The 19,972-nt window shown below is 42.2% G+C and overlaps 1 protein-coding gene and 1 pseudogene across 5 annotated transcripts in view; both read left to right on the top strand.

Annotated features, from left to right (window-relative positions):
* LOC101579118 (zinc finger and SCAN domain-containing protein 23) overlaps positions 1–19,326 on the top strand; it is a 21,064-nt gene extending 1,738 nt beyond the window's left edge. The window contains exons 2-3 of one of the 5 annotated variants that reach the window (XR_002820510.1): positions 14,080–15,603; positions 18,490–19,326. Coding sequence is in view for 3 of the 5 variants with exons in the window: in XM_023712092.1 (XP_023567860.1) it covers positions 468–503; positions 1,913–3,871 (1,995 nt within the window). In the remaining 2 variants the exon portion in view is untranslated. Of the gene's footprint in view, positions 1–388; positions 504–697; positions 813–1,912; positions 3,903–14,079; positions 15,604–18,489 lie in introns of those variants that run through there. The other 4 variants (XR_002820511.1, XM_023712092.1, XM_023712091.1 and 1 more) reach the window with 4 other exon arrangements.
* LOC111812013 lies at positions 11,262–13,737 on the top strand (annotated as a pseudogene).
* Positions 19,327–19,972: the final 646 nt, after the last annotated feature.

The following is a 19,972-nucleotide window of genomic DNA, read 5'->3' as shown; positions in this document are numbered from 1 at the left end:
GTCTCATTGCTATATGTTTATCAATAAAACTTTGAAAAGAAAAAAAAAATAAAAATAATTTAAAAAAATAAATAAATAAAAAGGGTTGAGGTTGTGATTCCTTACAGAGCAGTCATCTAGAATAGGGGACACTGGGTTCCATTTCCAGTACGCAAAGAGAGAAGAGACAGAAGAGCAGCGGGAAAATTTAGTGGCAGTGGCAGGAAAGATCTGGGCCGATTATATGATAGACTGTGTCACTGATTAATACCTAGAATTGTTGGCTTGTGAAGTGTTCTGAGTCCAGTTCTTCTATTCGGAAGAATTTTCAAAGTCTTGTGCCCTTATCCCAAACTCAGTAGTAACTTGACCTTCTGAGATAGTAATTTTATTTATTTTTTTGTGATAGTAATTTTAAAATGCCATGGATATTGCTAGACACATTTGAAGAATGCTACGATCTATGGATTTATCTGGTGTCTTTGAAGATGAACTTTTATGTATGCAATTTTGTTAAAAGACAGGTTTGTGGAATCCAGAATCTTTGAAATGAAATCAATCTAAAACTGAAAATTTCCTGGCATATCTGTTAGTTTTTCAGCTAATTGTTTTGGATCATCAAGTAAGAGCATCTGAATTCAAAGTATAAGCTGTCTTCCAAGCCCCACACAGACTTGTCCTAAGGGTGTATTTTTCACTAAGCGGTTTTGTGTTTCAGGAAACAAGCTAGGTGAGGGGTGCATTACGCCATGGAAGCGTGTTGCTGGTAACATTTCTGGTCGTGTAAAAGAAGATGAGCTTTGACAGTTGAAGAAGTTTTACATTGCAAAGTGTTAGGAAAGAAGCTGTGGTTGTACAGCCATCACAAAGAAGCCAGTGTTGTGTACAATTAGAAGCAGTGCTGGGAAAATAAAAGTTACCTAATTGGAGCAGCTGCCAGTGCCACAAAATCCGTTAGAACAAGGCGTGCAGAAACGGAAGAAGTGGAACATTGATTAAGTGTTTTTTTTTTTTTTTTTAACCAAAGAAGATGGAATCTAGGGTGTCCTTTCTCAAAATTAAAGAGACGGTGCTGGTGGAGCTGTTCCACCCATGCTACAGTGGATGCACATAGCTCTTTGTTGGCTTGAGAGGCAGGTCGCCTAGCATTGTCCCAGCAGCTGAGCACCAGGTACCTGCAGATGGGCCTGTGCATTCTCCAGGAGTAGCAACACCCGTGTGGTGAGGGGATGAGCCGGGCCCATTAGGCGCAGCTTGTTTTAGCTCTCGTGGCTGGTCAGTGCCCTGCCCAGATACATACACCTTTGCTTGGATGGGCTGTGAGTTTTAATGCACCTGTTTTTATTAACACAAGATGTTAGCTTTGAGTTTTCTTATGAAAAATTGAAATTTGATATCTTAAGATTTAGCGAAGACAAAGTTTGGGGCTTTTTTTTGAGACAGGGTCTCAGTGTGTAGTGCAGGCTGGCCTTGAACTCACTTATGTAGCCCAGGCTGAGCTCAAACTCCTGTCGGTCCTCTTGCTTCAGCTTTCCCAGTGCTGGGATTACAGGTGTTTTGCCATCACGCATGACGAAAGTCTTTTGATGTTGTGCTGCCCTCCAGGCATATTTGAATCAGCAGCATCATGTTGAGTTGTCTGTGAAGAATTTATGAAAGCTGGCTGTGTCTAGCAAAAGCCCCACATGGTAGGAAATACACTCGGATCCTTTTTCAGAGTAGGCTAAAGGCTGATAGTCAAGGAAACATTGCCCCCATTCTCTGGTGATCAGCAAATGGAAGAGGAACTATAGCTGAGATTCACTGCCATAGATTGTTAATTTGGGGAATATTCAGTTCTTTAGTGTTAACTGATAGGGTTAGCAGTTGAGGGCATAGGGAGATCTGTGTTGGGTGCTTCATTTTTTGTTTTTTTAATTTTGTGTTTTTGTAGACTCCAAATCTTGAACGCCAAAAAATGACTACAGAAAAAAAAGCAAAACTGAAAACAGATAGTGGAAGATCATTCCAAGAGGCCTGGACAGAATCATTTGGAGTGATCGAACGCAATGGAAAAGCATTATGTATTCTGTGTAGTAAAAGTGTTGTGTGTCGCACATCAAGTGTCAGACGGCACTTTGACACCAACCACAAAAGTGTTGCTGAACTTGGTGAAACCGAGAGGAGAGAGTTTCTTGCAGAGAAACTGAAGAGGTGTCATTTCCAGTATGTTAGCTTTTGCAGCTGTCTTTCTAAAGCCAACCACCTGGCAGCTGCCAGCTTTCAGATCTCACTGAGCGTAGTAAAGCACGGTAAGCCCCTCTCTGACGGGGATCTTATCAAGATGGCCATGTTGTCCGGCAGCGAGTCCCTTTTTCATGATTTCCCAAACAAGGATAAAATTATACAGCGCATCTCTGAGATGCCTCTGAGCAGAAATACTGTTAAAGATCGAGTCCTGCGCATGGCCAGTGATGTTAGCCAGCAGCTCGCCGCTGACCTGCGAAAGGCAGCCTGCTACTCCATGTGCTTGGATGGAAGCACAGATACCAATGACCACGTCAGCCTTGCAGTAATTTTGCGTTACGCTGCTGGTGACACCATGAGGGAAGAGCTGGTGAAGCTGGTGTCTTTGCCTGGAAGAACACAAGGGGTGGATATCTATAATGCTGTGATGGAGGCTTTTTTGTCACAAGGTATAAGACCAGAAAAAGTGGTTTCAATTACTAGTGACGGGGCGCCTTGCATGGTGGGGGCAACATCCGGTTTCATAGAGTTCTTTGTCAAAGAAGCAAAACACCCAGTCATTCAGTTCCATTGTATTATCCATCAGGAAATGCTCTGTGCTGGGGAAAGCAGCAAAACGTTAGACAGTATTCTCAGAGACATCAGCAAGATGGTGAGTTACATCATGGCTCACGCCCTTAATTTTGAACAGTTTCAAGCGCTGCTTGCTGAGGTTCGGGCGCAGTATAATGCGTTACTTGTGTACAGTAATGTCTGGTGGCCAAGCAGAGGACGAGTCCTGGAGAAATTTGTGGCCTGCTTGGATGAGATTAGGCTTTTTATGAATGAAGAAGGGCAGCAGTACCCACAGCTTACTGATACGGCCTGGCTTAATAACCTCATGTTTTTTACAGATTTTATACTACACTTCAATATACTGAACAAAAAACTGCGAACTGTAGGGAAAACAGCAGAAAGGGTGTTTGGTGATATCAAAACATTTGAGAGAAAACTACAGGTTTTTGAAAGAGACCTAGAAAATGGGCAGCTAAAGTATTTTCCAAGTCTAAAAATGCATTTAGAAAATTGTACATTTACAGACAGCCCTGTAAACTGTCAGGAAATCTACAAGGAATTTTCTAGCATTGTAGCAGCTGCAAAGAAGAATTTCAGCAACAGATTCTTACAGTTCCGTAGGATGGAGACAACCCTGGGTTTTCTTACTTCTCCAGATAGAGCCAAATTTGAAGAACTTGATCTTTCGTGCTTACATTGGTTAGATTGTGGAAATCTGGAAATGGAGCTGCTAGAATTTCAAGAAAGCTCTATCTGGAAAAATAAATTCTGTGACTTACGCGCAACACTTGAGAAGATGGAAAAGACGGAGTGTGAGGGAGTGACCGAGGACGGCACGGTTGGCAGCTTTGAAAATGAAATCCTCAAAGTGTGGAATTCTCTGCCAGATAACTTTAAGTCAATGAAAGCACTTGGGGTTGCTTTTCTTTCTTTGTTTGGATCTTCTTATGCTTGTGAGCAGCTGTTTTCAGCTTTGAATTTTATCAAATCTGATAGAAGAAACAGACTGACAGATGATCTGAGTGCTGCGTATGTCGCTCTCAAACTAACGAAGTATGAGCCAAGGTTTGACAGACTGTCAGCATGCATACAACAGCAGAGATCCCATTAACTGCAAAAGCACACCAAGTGGAGACTTCTGCTTTTCAATAAAATGCAGTTTGTATCATTGAAACCTCTTGCTGTGTTTTTCTTTTGAGACAAAAGATGTTAATGTGAATTGTTTTTCTAACCTAAACATCTCAGTATTCAGGCTTAATTGCAGTGTTGGCCTTTTGTAATAAATAACTGGGTTTTGGATTGTAGTTCGGGCACTCAGTCTCTAAACGGTTTGCTGTCACTGCCTTAAGATATGAAGACCTTTAGAAAATTGAAAATACTGTGGAAGTCTCTTACTTTAGTACAAGGGGTGGCTAGTTCAGTGACTTCAAGAACAGCGTTCCAGTCCTAGTATCACAAACAAAAAGAACATTTTATTGTCAAATACAGAAATACAGCATAACCTTTGGTTACTTATTTGGGTCTTTGTTTTGTTTTGTTTTTGGCACCAGGGATTGAACTTGGAACCTTGCGCTTGCCAGGCAGGCACTTATGCCTGCTGAGCTGTATCTCTGGCTGGCTTGCCCTTTTTGAGATGGCCTCATTGTGTCACTCAGGCTGGCCGTGGGCTCACTGTAGAGTGCAGGCTGATAGTGAATTTGCCAGTGCTGCTTCTGCGTCAGCCTTGCGAATACTGAGCTTGCAGGCAGGCTCGACACCCAGCTGATGATTTAATATCTTCAGTGTGCACACATGGGGAGATGCTAAGCTTTAGATAGCTTAAATGTATCAGGATATCACATCAGGAGTAGTTTCAGGTCATTTGAGTTGTGCCCGATTTCATTTGTATGCTTGTAACTTGAACAATCAACATTTTAAATACAGGGCTAAAAACTCGTTTCTGCATTATAATTGACTCATGTCAAGGCAGCTTCTTTTATGAAACCATATACTTTTAAAAAACATGGTGGCCTTGTTTTAAATTGCTATAATTTTAAAAAATTGTATAATCTGTCACTGTTTGGCATTAAAAATCTCAACTGCAGAAAATGTGACTTCCAAATAATATGTAATGAGCTTTTCCCTCTGCCAGATCATACTGCACTTCAATAGAAAAGAGACAAGTACTCCAGTGGAAGAAAAATGAGTAACTAATTGATCACTAAAATTAGAAAAGTCTTATTAGTAATCAGAAAAATGCAAATTGAAGCTATAGTACCATTTTAATCTGTGTGACTAGAAGTTCTAACATGAATAAGTTTTAGGACGTTGAGCTGCTGGAATGACTACGTACTATTGGGAGGACTGAATTTTTAGGATCAGTTGGAAGTATCTGCTGTATTTAACTCAGTGATCCAGCAAAACTGCTACCGACAGAAACCGGTAAAGATCCATAAAAACTTTCTCTGCACCCTTGCCATAAGTGCTGGAAACCCTAAACAGTTCGGTAAGTCCTAAGAGTAGAATGAGGCCTTGCATGTCGTCCACTGATAGGAGAGTGCTTAGCCCAGGCAAGGCCCTGAGCCCAGTTCCCAAGATGAGAAAATAAAACGTGGGACACGTGAATGCACTGTGGTGTGTTTATACAAGTGAATGGTAAAGGTGTTTGGACAATTATTACAGTGGTAGGAATGAACTTCACAAGTGTAATTTAATCAAAGAAGCCAAACAAAAATGAATAGCTGTTCTGTGATTGTGTAAAATTCTAAAAGCCAAACGAGTTTGTGTTGGTACACATCAGGGTGTAGTTGCTTGGCGGAAGAGCTGCCACACCCAGGTGGAAGCAGGACTGTGCTTATCGCCATTGTCACGTCCGGCGCTTGACTATGTGGTGTGCTAAGCCAGTCCAACTGGGTATGTTTCTGTTCTCAGGGAGATCATGGATTTTTGGTTTGTGGAAAAACTATTGACTATAATATTAAAATTAATCATGGAGGTATGATTAATCCTAGAGGCTATTATCTTCTCCAGGCTACTTTAACTGTTAGTTATTATTTAGTAGTAGTATTTTGAGCACAGTCTTGCTATATACTTTGAACTGGCCTTGAATTCACCGTGTGATGCAGGCTGGCCTTTAACTCATGGAAAATCTGCCTCAGTCTTCCAAGCATTGGGATCCTAGACCTGCACCACCATGCCTGGCTTGCAGAGGGCTTTGGGAAGTTATTAGCTATTGAACACTTACTATGTACCCACTGCATTTCACAGTGGTGGAGATGCATTTAATGCTTAAGTGTTAACAAAGATCCTCATGTAGAAATGGTTAGAAGTTGTATAAGTCAGTGAAAACTCTCCAGAGTTAGAGTAGTATAACACAGTGTGGTACATTGTGTGTGTGTGTGTGTGTGTGTGTGTGCACGCGTGCAGGGCCTTAATTTCCAGACTTCATTATGGAAATGACAGGTTCGGACTGTTTTGGTGGGAACTTACGGTAAGGCGACCATGCAGATACAGCGTCACACAGATGGCCATAGTACAGAGGTCCGTGCGGCGCTTCTGTTACCTTCTTGGGCTGCTAACAGGCACTTTTATTGTTCGGCTTGGCACAGATAACTGATGGTTTGACAGTGACACTTAGGGCCTGATGTTACAGTGCGCTACTAAATTTACACGCGTGCTGGAAGAAGGGCTACACCAGAAACCCTGTTCTGATTGCCCAAGAAGGAAAACCTAATCCAGCACCATTGTGACAAGCAGTGACATGGACAACTTGGAGGAAGACATGTTTTTATATTAAAAATATGTTTCTGGGCCAGGGAGATAGCTCAGTAGAATTAGTGCTTGCCTGGCAAGCACAAGGGTCTGAGTTCAATCCCCGGTTCCGGAAAAAAAATAAAAATAAAAATAAAAAATATGTTTCTTTTACGCATTCTCTAACTGCATAGTCAGTTGGTCTCAGTTCAAGTTCTAACTGAAGCGTTTTTCACTGAAAATAGGAATTCATTCACGTTGACCAGTTAAATAACTGGTAATGTTTATTTTTCCTCCTTCCGTTTTCTTTTTTTAGATTTTTGAGACAGGGTCTCATTGTGTAGCCCAAGCTGGTCTTGAACTCACTGTGTAGCCCAGGGTGGGGTCCAACTCCTGGTCCTCCTCCTGCCTCAGCCCTGGGAGTGCTGGGATCGTAAGTGTACACCACTGCGCCTGGTCATCTTTTGAATAGTGCTAGAGAACTTGTATTTCCTTCTTCTTTTCTCGGTCTTATATCAGTGAAGTAAAAGTCCAAGTATTTATCTTGGACTTTTACTTGGACTGCTATTTACAAATAACGGAGTCAGCAGAACCCAGGAAAGCTGAGAAGTGGCCAACCTGCTCGTTGAAATCAATTCGAATGCAGTTACTGGAGCACTCAATAAGATAGCGCCACTGCAGATAACTGTTCCCTAGAACACAAAATAAAGCTGGAGGAAAATGGGGCTGAGGAGACACCCCGGGTAGCATAAGCGCCTGGGAAGCGAAAATCCCAAGCCGGATCCCAGTAGTGGTCACACCCATAACCCCAGCACTGGGGAGGCGGAGACAGGGAGGACCACTACAAGTCTCAACTGCATAGTGAGACCCTGTATCCAAACAAAAAAAGGAAAATGAATGCCTACCACCCTCTTAGGAAATGCAACTAATTGCTTAATTTATGGAAAAAGTTGTTAAAACCTACTAACTTCATTGAGATGTATAAATAAACAAAAGAATTGCTCAGGGAAAAAACGAAACCAAAACTAACTTTAAAGAACGGGTCTTACCTAGATACCAAGGTGCCAAAAAGCCTTTTTAGATAAAACTGTGGTATTGACATAAGGCACATTAGAGAAGTGATAGGAGATAGAGAAAAAAGGTGATTAAATTCATCTTTGAAAAATTTAAATATGGACACACAACTTACAAGCAAAGCCAGTACATCAATGAAATTAGCTGCAAAATATATCAGGGATAAAACCTAATCTTAGCAGAAATGGCCTAGGTTGAATCCTGTTACTGGGGGAGGAAAAGAAATTTGATCTGAGCAGTTTTCATGAACATTCTTAGTTCTTTTCTTTTTCTTTTTTTTTCTTTTTTCTTTTTTTTTTTTGCAGAACCGGAGTTTGAACTCAGGCCCTTGTGCTCGCCAGAGAAGCACTTATTCCACTGAGCCATCTCCCCAGCCCCTTCATGAACATTCTTAAAAGTGTATAAATCTATTCCTGTATGCTCAACTCCAGTCATAATAAAAGCAAATCAAAACTAAAGTGCCATTTATCAACTGCCAGATTGAAGAAAAATTCAAAGCTTGACAGCACAGCCTATCTCCCGATAGGAAACAAGCCCTCTGATATGTTGGTAGTGGGTCTTGGAATGGTTCAACCTTACAAAATGCATCTTGTCATTGACTAAGAACCCTAGTGAGACATTTTGACCTAGCAGTAGGTAGGTCTGGGAACCTACTTGGAAAATACGTGTCTACCAACAGAAATAAGGTAGAAAGAGTTTCACATTGCAGTATTATTTGTGAATTGTAGTACCCTAAACACCCATCCCCGTGAATGCCTGAATAGCCTACATGAATGCACCAAGCAGAGCATCCTGTGTAGGCGGAGGAAAGAATGAGGTTGATACCTGTGAGCGGATGTGAGGTGGTTTTCAGATACTGTTTTTACATTAAATGAAAAAGATGTGAACTAGTGTATATAATATGAAGAGATGAGCATATGCGTGTTTGTAGTATTTACACATACAGAAGTAAACATAAGTGCAAACGTGCATGTGTGTGTACATAAAACATTTCATATTTTCACAAAAGTAAACAGTGAAGGTTAAACTGAGTTTAGAATGTATTGGTGTGACGAAGATGTCTCTGAAAATATATATTTTTTTCATGTATGTTTAGAGTATTGTAAAGAAATAGGTTACGTACAAAGTGATTAAACAGGTACAAATGAACCCAAATATATGTCGAACTGAGAACAAGCACAGGGAAAAGTTCCGGTGGCTGAAGACAGTATTCTGAATGCATGCTCAGAGTGGGATGCTGTCTGTGAACATGTGTAAATCTACAATAATACATTGAATTTTATTTAGTAGGTGCATTTTTGGGAGTGTCCCACAGCACATTGGCTTAAGAATTCAATGAAGAGGGCCGGCCAAATAGCTCTGCGGATTAAAGTGCCCTCTGTGCCAGCCCTGCCTCCGGGACACACTGAGGCAGCCACTGAGCCTGGGCGTGGTGGTGCACACCTGTAATCTACAGCTCTTGGGAGGCTGTAAACAGGCGGATCACTACGAGTCCGCTCTAGTAGTGAGATCCTGAACACCCTGTAGACCCTTCTCTAAGAAATACAAAAAAAAGAAGAATTCAATGAAGGGGGCCGGGGAGATAGCTCAGTAGAATAAGCACTTGCCTGGCAAGCGCAAGGGCCTGAGTTCAATTCCCGGTTCTGCAAAAAAAAAAAAACCAGACTTCAATGAAGACAGTATTTTTTTTTTTTTTTTACCTCATGTTCAATTTCAGTACAAAAATGTTTTGAGGCTCAGCTATGGGGTTGTACAGTAATTACTTATATTGATTATCAAACACACTCATATGTCGAGTCCACAAGACACTTATGAGCAAGGAATTCCTGTGAAAGAAATGACCCCCCCCCCCCCCCCAGTCCTGCAGAAGCGTCTGTGAGCCTCAAATTCCAGGCTGCAGGAGAAGGAATGGAATGTGACTCTCCAGAGCCACACCCTCCTCCGGATAATGGTGAGGGCAATTTAGTCCTGGGACGAAGACAAGACTTGGAGGAGGGGGGTCCAGTCCTTGAGACCACATTCCATTTCAGCTTCTACTGAATGTAGTTGAAGGAAAAGTTCACCAGTGCAATTAATATAATCTTCTATTGGAGATCAGTAAGGCTGTCACATAGGTCAAAAATAGTTGAACACAGATTTTCTATGTGTCCTTTGTGGTGGAGTTAACGAGTACCTGCAGATAAAAAGGGACACCTCAGTGTGACCATGGAGCCCCTGCTCTCAGCTTCGTCATATGACGGGTGTGTGAGACCTGGAAATCGCACCCTAAGACCTATGAAGAGTATGGCATAGAGGCAGGCATGCTGGCTGGCTGGTTCCAGAGAAGCTGTATTGAATAAAAGACTGGAGCATGATGGGGAAAGTGACTTTCCTGCAGCCCAGCGAGCCTGTCTTCCTGGTCACCTGACTCACTAATACTTCCCTGCTGACTACTTGAGCTCACGTTCTCCGGCTTGAGGCTGGCCTACACTTCCTGTGCAGATTCATTCTCGCTTACCTTCCTTTCCTGCACATAGTTCCATGTCAGCTCAGAATGGATGGGCGTGGAGAGAAATACTGTGACGTGGACCATCGCATTCTGAAGGAGCGTTCACCAGGAGTTTTCTCATTTCGTTGTAAAGTCAACCGATATTTGTGACGCACGTTTGAATAAAGTCAAAATGTAAAACTGTGTTACCTAAATGTGGAAAGACGCGGTGAACTAAGTGACCCTGTTTCTTCTGAAATCTTAGAGCTGCCAGTGAAGCATTAAAGAGGAAAGCCTGGTGCTAACCAGATCGTCTTTCTGGGACTCACTGTAAGCTTAAGTCTTATGACATAGGAAGTCTTCTGGCGCAGTTGAGATTAGATGAAGCCAAAACACGTGCTAATACATTTATTTAAAATAATCTGGGTAGTTATGAGCATTTAAGAATGATTTAAATTTACTAGTTCAATATTAGGTATGCATATTGGTATTCATATTTATACAGGGTTGTCCTGAGAGATAGTCATAACTGTGTGCATCTAATATACTAATTCTAAATTATTCTTTTTTATTGTTTTCAAAATCATTTTCTTCAGATTTAGTAAGCCAAGTTTGAGGTATTAGTGAAGATAATGGCGAGGATATTCTAAGTGTTTGTGTTATTATGAACATTCTAAATATTTCTTTTACTGTACTTTACTAGATCAGATATTGTGGGGTTTGTACTTTTAAAGGTGCAAAACAGAGCCAATATAGACTTATTATGTAGAAATTTGAACCTAAAATATTGATACTATATACCAGACAGCCTGAGTGAGTAAAATTACATAATGTGGCTGTAGTCTACAGTTTTTTTTAAAGCCATTACTATATTCCTGAAGCTTCTCTACCCAGAATAATGTTATGTAGTGAATAAATGCACACATTAATTTATAGCCTGCTTTACACGAAACAGGGATTTCCTTAAGGCTAATCTTGAAAGTTTCCTGGAAATCTACAGTCGAGCTATGTGCTCGTTTACTGTATCAGAACCGTTTTGTTCCTGGCTGGAGTTTTTACCTCCTCTTCACTCCACCAAGAGAGGCTCCCTAACAAGGCTGTGTTTGCCTTTTATGTGTCTGTGCTGCTGTTTCCATCCCACATGCCACTGGCTACTCAGCAAGTGCACACGCGCACGCGCGCACACGCACACTTTCCACATATTCTAATGGCTCCTTTCTATTTACAGGTCATGTACGTGGCTTTCCATGGTGTCTCACAGAGGCGTGATGACCTTAGGGTCTTGGATACGAACGAACCAGGAATTGAGCCAGAAAACAGGAGAAACAAGTTCTTCAAAAGCTTAGCGGTATTATTGGAAAACAAAAGTAATAACACTAAGATATTTTCTAGAGCAAAGTGCTGTCAGTTGATAAGAGAAGTAAAAGAGGCTAAAGCTAAGGCAAAAGAGGAGTAACTTGACTGCTGTCGCTTGGCTACATTTGATGTGGTCCTTGTCCAAGGACATGAGAAGCTGATTGAGGCTATAAATGGAGAGACAGATAAAGTAGGGCATTGTTTACACAGTAAAGACTTACTTGACATTTTGCATGATACACATCTCAGCATTGGACGTGGTGGACGTACTGGCATGAAGAAAGAACTGGAAGCTAAATTCCAAGAATATCACAAAAGAAGTTATCATGCTGTGTCTGACCCTCTGTAAACCATGCCAGCAGAAAGCCTTAAAACTCAAGAGAGTTCTAACATCAAAGCCCATTGAGGAAATTAACTCCAGATGCCAGGTAGATCTCATAGACACGCAATGGAATCCTGATGGGGAGTATAAATTTATTATGCGTTATCAAGACCTTTATATGAAGTTAAGTTTTTTGAGGTCACTGAAATCTGAGCGGCCCAGGGAAGTTGTGCGTGCTCTTTTAGATATTTTTGCCATGTTTGGAGCTCCCAGTGTCTTACAACCCAACAAGGGGAGAGAATTTTCAAGGCAGATTGTTGGAGAACTTGGTAGTATTTGGCCAGAATAAAAATAGTCAACAGGAAGCCTCAGACTTGCCAAAGCCAGAGTTCTACCAAAGAAACTGAGGAAATCCAAGAGAGAATCTTCTCCTGGATGCAAATGAACAGTTCGCCACACTGAGCTAAATTCTTGTGGATCATTCAGATGACCCAAAACCAGCTATACCCCAGAGGCATGCGGCACACTGTGTGAAGATGCCTTTAGTTCTGAAGCAACGCTAGACCCAGTTAACTGAAGAGCTTATTTCCAGACGGCATCGAGATGAATTAGAACAGGTCCAAGTGCTTCCTAGCAAGCACAAGGGCCTGAGTTCAATTCCCGGTTTCGAAAAAAAAAAATGTTTGGAGCCGGAGAGATGGCTCTGTGGAATAAGTGCTTCCCTAGAACAGGTCAATAAAGAGCTAGAAAACACTCCGAAAGCCACTTTGAAGAAAACAGTGACCCTGGAACAGGTAGCAGTGACACTGCAGGAAGCCTTTCTGTCACCGCAACAGTGGCTGGAAATCCTCCTGAAAGCCTGAAGTGTTTATCTCGTGTTGTTTGTGAAAGAGTCCATGGGTGCTAGTAGTTGTGTCTCATGTTTTAGAAATGTCTATGCACTCTGTGGGGTATCTTCTCACCGGGAGGCTGCAGGCCATGGTCACCAGGTAAATGCTGGTCCTTGTTATGAGACCAGTACGATGAAAATGGAACAGGTGACTCAGAGTGGGTTGCCTATTCAACCCTGCAAAGTGCTAAAGCCGTCAGAGACACTGTTTTCACCAGACACAGTAGGAAGCTGGGTAACAGTCTCTTCTCTGATGAAAGCAGGACAAGCTTTAGTGCACTTTGCTGTGATCTGGATGGATAAGAATTATGTGGTAAATTACTCAAAAGCACACTTGGCCCAGGCGTGGTGGTGTATACCTGCCGTCTAGCACAGGAAGCGGAGGCAGGGCATCCCCATGAGTCCTGGCCAGCCTGGCTACAAAGTGAATCCAGTCTGAACTGCGTAGCTAAAGCTTGTCTCAAACAAAAAAAGTAGCCACCTTCAGGTATTTTTCCCAGGGAAAAGCGTGATTCCCACCTTTTCACCAAGCTGGAGCTTATAACCTTGAATGCTGCCTCGTCTATTTGGGGGCTGTGAACAGTGTCTTGGTAGGCATTGCGTGGGGAGAATGAGGAATCTATATGGAGAATAAGATGGTGTTTACGATAGATTGCTATAGAAGAATGAATTTGGCATTTAAGATTACTTTGTTTCAGTTGTGAGTTTGGAAGGTAAAGGACATTTCAAGTTAACTGAAGAAATACTGAGGAGGGGTGAGGAATGATAAATTTAGTCAGAAAATAGGGGTTTGGACTGGCAGAGCCTAGAAAGATTTGAATGGAAAATATGGGGCCTACACAATTTTAAATCAGGATTTCTGAGGTAGAGCTGATGTTTTGAAATATGAAAGTTACAGTTGGCTAAAGCTATTAGTATGCAAAGCGTGATCTGCAAACTATGGTTGTGATGGTTTGCAAATTATTTTTACCAGTCCATGAGAGAGGTGTAAAAGGTACAGAAAAGAGTCTAAAAGCATTTATTACAGCTGGACATTGCTGCAACATCTGAGCAAATGACTGATGGACTCGCCTTGCTGCGTGTAGACCAGGCGGCGCTCGCTGCCCGTCGGGTGGCTCCTCGCGGTGGGAGTCGCAGTAGCCAAGCACAGCTGGGGTCACGTTGTGATGCGTGCTCTGGAACATCAGTCATTGCACAGTTCTGGAAAAGGTGGCCACATTTCATGCTTGTGCAGGAAAAATGCCGTGCCTGTGTTCATCACCCGAGGCAGAGTTTGCAAACAGGAACAAAATTTTACAAAACATTTCTGCTTGTGAACCAAGTTGGCACCACCATATATCAAACTAAAAAATGTAAGCATTTATTTTTATAACTTGGTTTAAAATCATCTTTTATTTTTAATCAAGTGTACTTTTGAATTTTTTAACATTAATAGGGTAGGTAAATTAAGTTTATGTTATTAATTTTAATCCTAACTTGCAGATGGTGAAACAAGCTTCACTGGACTTTCTTGTCAAGAAAAAAACACACTTTCTTGGAACATAGCAGCAGTAATCAAAGAAGTGGTAACAAGGGAAGTCGTCTTAAAGAAGCAAGAGCCAGAAGAGTTCGCATGTGTTTTACTCAGAAATACAATTCTTCATATATTGAGTTTGGTTTTGTAGCTAAAGTTGATGGTGAAGTGCCAAAGCCACAGTGTGTTATTTGTGGAGATCTATTAGCTAGTGACACAATGAAACCACCAAAACTTAAGTGGCATTTATGTTCAAAACATAAAGAAATAAGTTCACAAGCAAAAGAATGACACCATTTGAGAGAAAGAGTAGTGAGTTAAAAAGTCAACCAAAGCAAATGTTCAGTGTTTCCCCCATAAACACCAGTGCCCTGAGGGCTTCGTGTGGAGTAGCACACCCAGGCGCCAAGTCCAAAAGGCCATGCACAACTGCTGAGACACTTGGGAAAGACTACGTCAAAGAAGTTTGCTTGGAAATGTTGGGTGAATCTGCAGCAAAGAGGGTAGCACAAGTGCCACTTTCCAGTGACACCAAAGCTCGCTGCATTCAAGAGCTGGCTCATCACATGGGAGACCAACTCAGAGCAGATAAAGCTGCCAAAGTACTTCTCACTGCGACTGGATGAGTGCGGAGATGCTGCTAGCGCGATCGTTCCTTTAGTCCGTGTGAGCTTTGAACATGGTGATGACATAAAGGAAGAATTCCTTTTTCAGTCTCTTTGCCTACAAACACAACTAGTTCAGATCTGTCTGAAGCCATGAAGAACTACACTGTTGACAGATGTGGCTTGGAATTTAAGCTTTGTGTAGGAGTGTGTTCTGCTGGTACAGCTTTAATGACAGGAAAATGTTCCAAAGTGGTCACCCAGATTAAGGAACTTGCTCTGGAACATAAAATAACGCATTGCTTCATCCAGCATGACAGTCTTGCTATGAAAAAAATATCAGCTGAGCTATACAGGGTGCTTACTGACATTGTAAAAATTGTAAATTATATAAAATCTGATGCATTCATTCAAGATTGTTCACTTATTATGTGATAATATGGAAGCTGATCATAAGCAGTTCTTACTACATTCTGAGATATGGTGGTTGTCTTGGAAAACTTCTGTCAAGAGTGTTTGGAATACGAGATGATCTCTTAGCGTTTTTGCAAGGCAAGAAACCTGCTTCGTTTCAACTTGTTAGAGATGTGAACTGGACACCCAGACTTGCTTATTTGTCTGATATCTGTAGTATTTTTAATGACTTTAATGCTTCTTTGCAAGGAGAAAATGCAACATGCTTTTCAGTGACAGATAAGATTGAAGGGCAGAAACAAAAGACTTCGCTATCACAGATTGCTTCTGAGGTACTTGGGACACAGACACGAGCATCCCAAGGAGGTCCAACAGCCTCCGTTGTTACTTGGAGGAGAGTCAGGGAACGGTGCGCGCGCCTGTTCTGTGGTCCGGTCAGGGCAACTGCAAGCAGCACGAGGCAGCGTCTTTGGGGTAAGTGAAGGAAACACGTCACCTGATCAGAGGGTGATTCATATAAGTTCTTATTTTCATAGAAATGTAATATTCAAACTTGAAGAAAGAAAAGATAAAATGTCACTAAATACCCTTTTGCTTTGAAAGAAAAAGAAATATTAACAGTGTGGAAACCTTGGTTGGTTTGGGTTTCTTGGTGTTTTAATAAAAACGTATACCACTTCTAAAAATTAAACTGATAAGGGCCGACCTGGTAGTTCAGCAGACTAAAGCACCTGCTTAGGCAGAGCACAGCAGCCAGGGTTCGATCCCCAGCGTGCTGTGCCAGCCCTGCCAGCAGGGTGTGCCGAGATGGTGACTGAGACTGGGTGTGGTGGTGCGTGCCTGTAATCCCAGCACTTGAGAGGCTGAAAACAGGAGGATTACTGCGAGTCCGATCTACGCAGTGAGCCCCTGTAGACCCTGTCCTAAATACAGAAGGAAAAAAAGTTAGACTGATAATGGTGACTAGATTTAGAAAGTGCTTTAATTCCTCCAACCCAAAATTTATTGTGTCCCATTTTCTATGTGACCATTTACTGTATGCTTTATTAAAGTATTATTTCTAAGTTTTAACTTTTGTGAGGTTCTACATTTAGTAAAGGCAGGAGAAAATGCTCTGGAGAGCGATTAAGTAGGAGAAGTACACTCTATAGGGTGACTTGAGGGCCACTGTGACAGAGCACAGTGACCAGGAGCTTCGAGGTCTTCCTGATCTTGTGTCCCTCTCACTTCTCAGGCTTACATCAGGTCTACGCCATCCTATCAAAAACCTGCTTGATTTCTCAAGGGAAATTGAAGACGGCATCTCTGTTTGGTCCCAGGTTCTGGGCTTTGGGAACTGTTTGTTGACAGGTCGCGCCTGCTCGCTCAGCCTGCTGGCCACATCCTGATCACCTGCCTTCTGAGAGACATAACCCCCCATACCTATCTATGGGGTGCTGAGGCTGTGGAGTCTCCATACAGCTGTTTCCTGCTGAAACAGGCTGTAGACACTACCCTCTGGGGCTTATGTGCCCTCCAACTACCTTGGGTGGTTTGTGCCTCACTGGCTGGGTTGAAAAACCTATCAGGAGAAAAGAAAAACAGTGTCTATATGGGATGGGCTGTTGAGCTCCCTGTTTGATGGGAGAAAACTTGGTGAATTTACTATTAGGTTCAGGATGTGGAGTCCAAATATGAGGAGCAGGTCAGATTTTCAAATATTTCCTGTGCAGTGAAAATGTGGCAAAGAGAGATGTTAGGTAAATTATTTAAGAGCCTGAGAGCCAAGGCCCTGGCAACATTACCCACATTATGGATCTAATTAAAAACGAGTCTCCTTACAGGGGCCTGTTGAGGCTGTGGTGAATTCAGGGTAATAGATAATGAGTTATGTGCACCTGGAGCGGTACTAGAGTCTTGATTTTTGAAGAGGACACTCATCTGAAAGTTCTCAGGGGCAGAGTCCTAGTCCTGTGAAAATTTGACCATTTCCCACGAAGCATTTTCATAGCTTTCCACTACATCCCCTGAGGAAAGACCAGTTTCAGTGGTTCTTTAGGAATAGGGAATAAGGCCAGGACCTAGAGGGATATAAGGCTTCCCTTGCCTGTCTATCAGCCTTTTGATTTCCTAAAGCCACTTTAGATCTGTCCCTTTGTTATTCCTTATAATGAATGCTAGCAATCTGCTTGGGAAGAAAGACTGCCTTTAGGAGTTGTAGAATTTCTTGCTTGTGCTTTATAGATGATTGTTTATTAATTAGCCCTTTTTTTTCTAGGTTACTGCATGGGAATGTAGCCACAGGAAGGGAAATTTGAAGTCTGTAAATATTTAGCTTTTTGCCTTTTCCTAATATCAATGCCCAAGTAAGGGCTATGAGCTCTGCTTTTTGAACACAGGACCCTGGGGAAAAAGGTTTGGCCTCAGTGACCACTGTGAAGTGACAACTCTTAACTTTCCTTTTGATGTCTTTCTTGGAAGAAACCACAGTGGTGCCTTGGTTCCCAAGAGTGGCAAGCAGTGCAGATTTGTTGTGTTACCTCAGCGCATCTAGAAGCAGAGCCTGATACTAACTCATCCTCGTCAACTACAAGTGAGCTGTTTTTCCCCGAGATTGTTCTTGACCGGGTGGACAGCCAGAACTGCTAGTTTTTGCCCCAAAATTAGTTTTGTAGTATTTTCTATTAGCACAGTTGTAGCTATTATTGCCCTCCAACAGGGTTGCCTGGTAGTCTCAACAGGTAAAATTCACATTAGCCTTTGCCAAAACTGAAGAATTGACCCCAATTGTAGTACTAAATGTCTTCCTAGCAAAGGAATAGGACAAGTGGGACAATTAAGCCTTATGGTTGAACATGGTACCTTCAAAGTGACATGTCAGAGCGGGTGTAAAGAAGCTGTACCTGGGCTCTCTTGCAACCCCAACTTGGACTATTGCTCTAGAGGAGGCTTTTCCAGAGAACAATGTTATCTATAAGGAATCACAGTTGCTCACCCATGACATCCAGCTTTATCTGGGGCTCATCGTAGGAGATGGGAGATGTCCATGAAAGCGGCATTGCAGATTGTCCTGGGCCCTTCTGTCCTCATGAGCATGAGGCACAGGTTTTGGCCAGCCTAGCCCCTCTCAGGGAGATCCAGGAGTCAGGCATACCAGCTGCCTACACACAGAGCAGGGCTGCCTACACACAGAGCAGGGCGAGGCGATATCTTGGTGTAGTCACCTGGTCAGTGTCCGCTTCCTTGCATTTAAAGGAGGAACTCTTTCCCTGATTGGCCTTGAGTTTTCCCTTGCATGACTTAGGTGTACTTAAAGCCTTGCAATTACAACAGCCATAATTTTGGCCATTCTTTTTCTTGGCCCTTTTTTATCCTATCTAGACCCTGCCTGTTAAACACAGAAAAGATCACGTCCTGTCACTGGAGTCACTAAGGTCGGGGGTACAGCAAGTGACTAAGATAAACTGGACATCACAAAAGCTCAAAAGCAAGGGCAAAAGTTTAAAACGCACCTGCAAACCCACTAGGATCTTCTACAATGCCTAGCCAATCTTTGTATTGTTGGATATTTGCCACTGAAAAAGGAACCTGGATTTAAGGAGTCCCCTGTACTCCTGGCACCACCCTCAGGGGCACAGTGAGCTGTGAGCAGAGTAAAATGTCCCACCCTGAGTATGTCCTGTGGAGCTTAGCACTATGCTGTCTGAGGAACACAAGGAGGCTGGGGAATGCGGGCATCTTTGGGGCCCTGCGACCTGGTGGAGTTTCTGAGTTACTGTGAGAGAAGAGGACTGACTTACTGGCCTCTGGATTTTAAGGAGGAAGTCAAGGACACCACCCAGTATGGTTCCTTTTGTCAAGCAGCTAGGAGGGGCCCATATTTCCCTGAGAGACAGGTGGCTATTCTAGGATAGGATTATCAATGACATCAATTTCTTCTTCCTTGGAAGCCTTTTTACGTTCCATAGTTCTGGGGTCTTTCCAGAGACAAAGAACCATAAAAGCATGAACATGGAGACTTCATACCACTTCCCTTGCCTTGTGTAGGAACAACCTAACTGAAAAGTGGTATCAAATTAGCCTGCCATTCTGTACCTTTCTCTTGCTATTTCTAATTCATAACAAACCCAAAGAGTATTGTATGGGCCTCACAGACCTAGAGAAATCATTCCTAAAATTTATTTGGAACCAGAAAAGACCTGGAATAGCAAAGGCATCTTGGGCAACAAAGACATTACAAGAAGGCATTACAATTCCTGAATTGAAATTATACTACAAGGCTACTGTGATAAAATCAGCATGGTACTGGCAACAAAATAGACCTGAGGATCAATGAAATATATTAGAAGATGCCTAAGCCTCTACAAACACACTTAGCCACCTTATCTTCGACAAAGGGGCCAAACATGCTTACTGGAAGAAAGATGGCCTCTTTAACAAATGGTGCTGGAAAAAACTGGCTCTCTACATGCTGAAAACTAAAACTTGAATCAGGTCTATCACCATGCACTAAGCTAAAGTCAAAATGGATTAAAGATCTAAACATTAAAACAGAAACAATGTTAAAGATCTGAACATTAAAACAGAAACACTAACTCTCCTAGAAGAGAAAGTTGGAGGAACTTTTGAAGACATAGGGGTAGGCAAAGAGTTCATGAACAAAAATCAGATCTCACAGGTAATACTTGAAAGAATTGACAACTGGGACCTCCTCTTATTGACAAGTTTTTGCACATCAAAAGAAATTACCAACAAAGTGAAAAGACAACCCACAAATTTGGCAAAAATCTTAATAAGCTCTCAGACTGCTCTCAAGAATTTATAAAGAACTAAAAAACATTAGGGCCCCAAAATTTAAAGACCC

This window comes from Octodon degus, unplaced genomic scaffold (genome assembly GCF_000260255.1).
Source record: "Octodon degus isolate 3935 unplaced genomic scaffold, OctDeg1.0 scaffold00023, whole genome shotgun sequence".
In the NCBI taxonomy this organism is placed as follows: domain Eukaryota; kingdom Metazoa; phylum Chordata; class Mammalia; order Rodentia; family Octodontidae; genus Octodon; species Octodon degus.
Note: the sequence above shows the minus strand (reverse complement) of the source record. Positions and strands in the feature narration are given on the sequence as shown.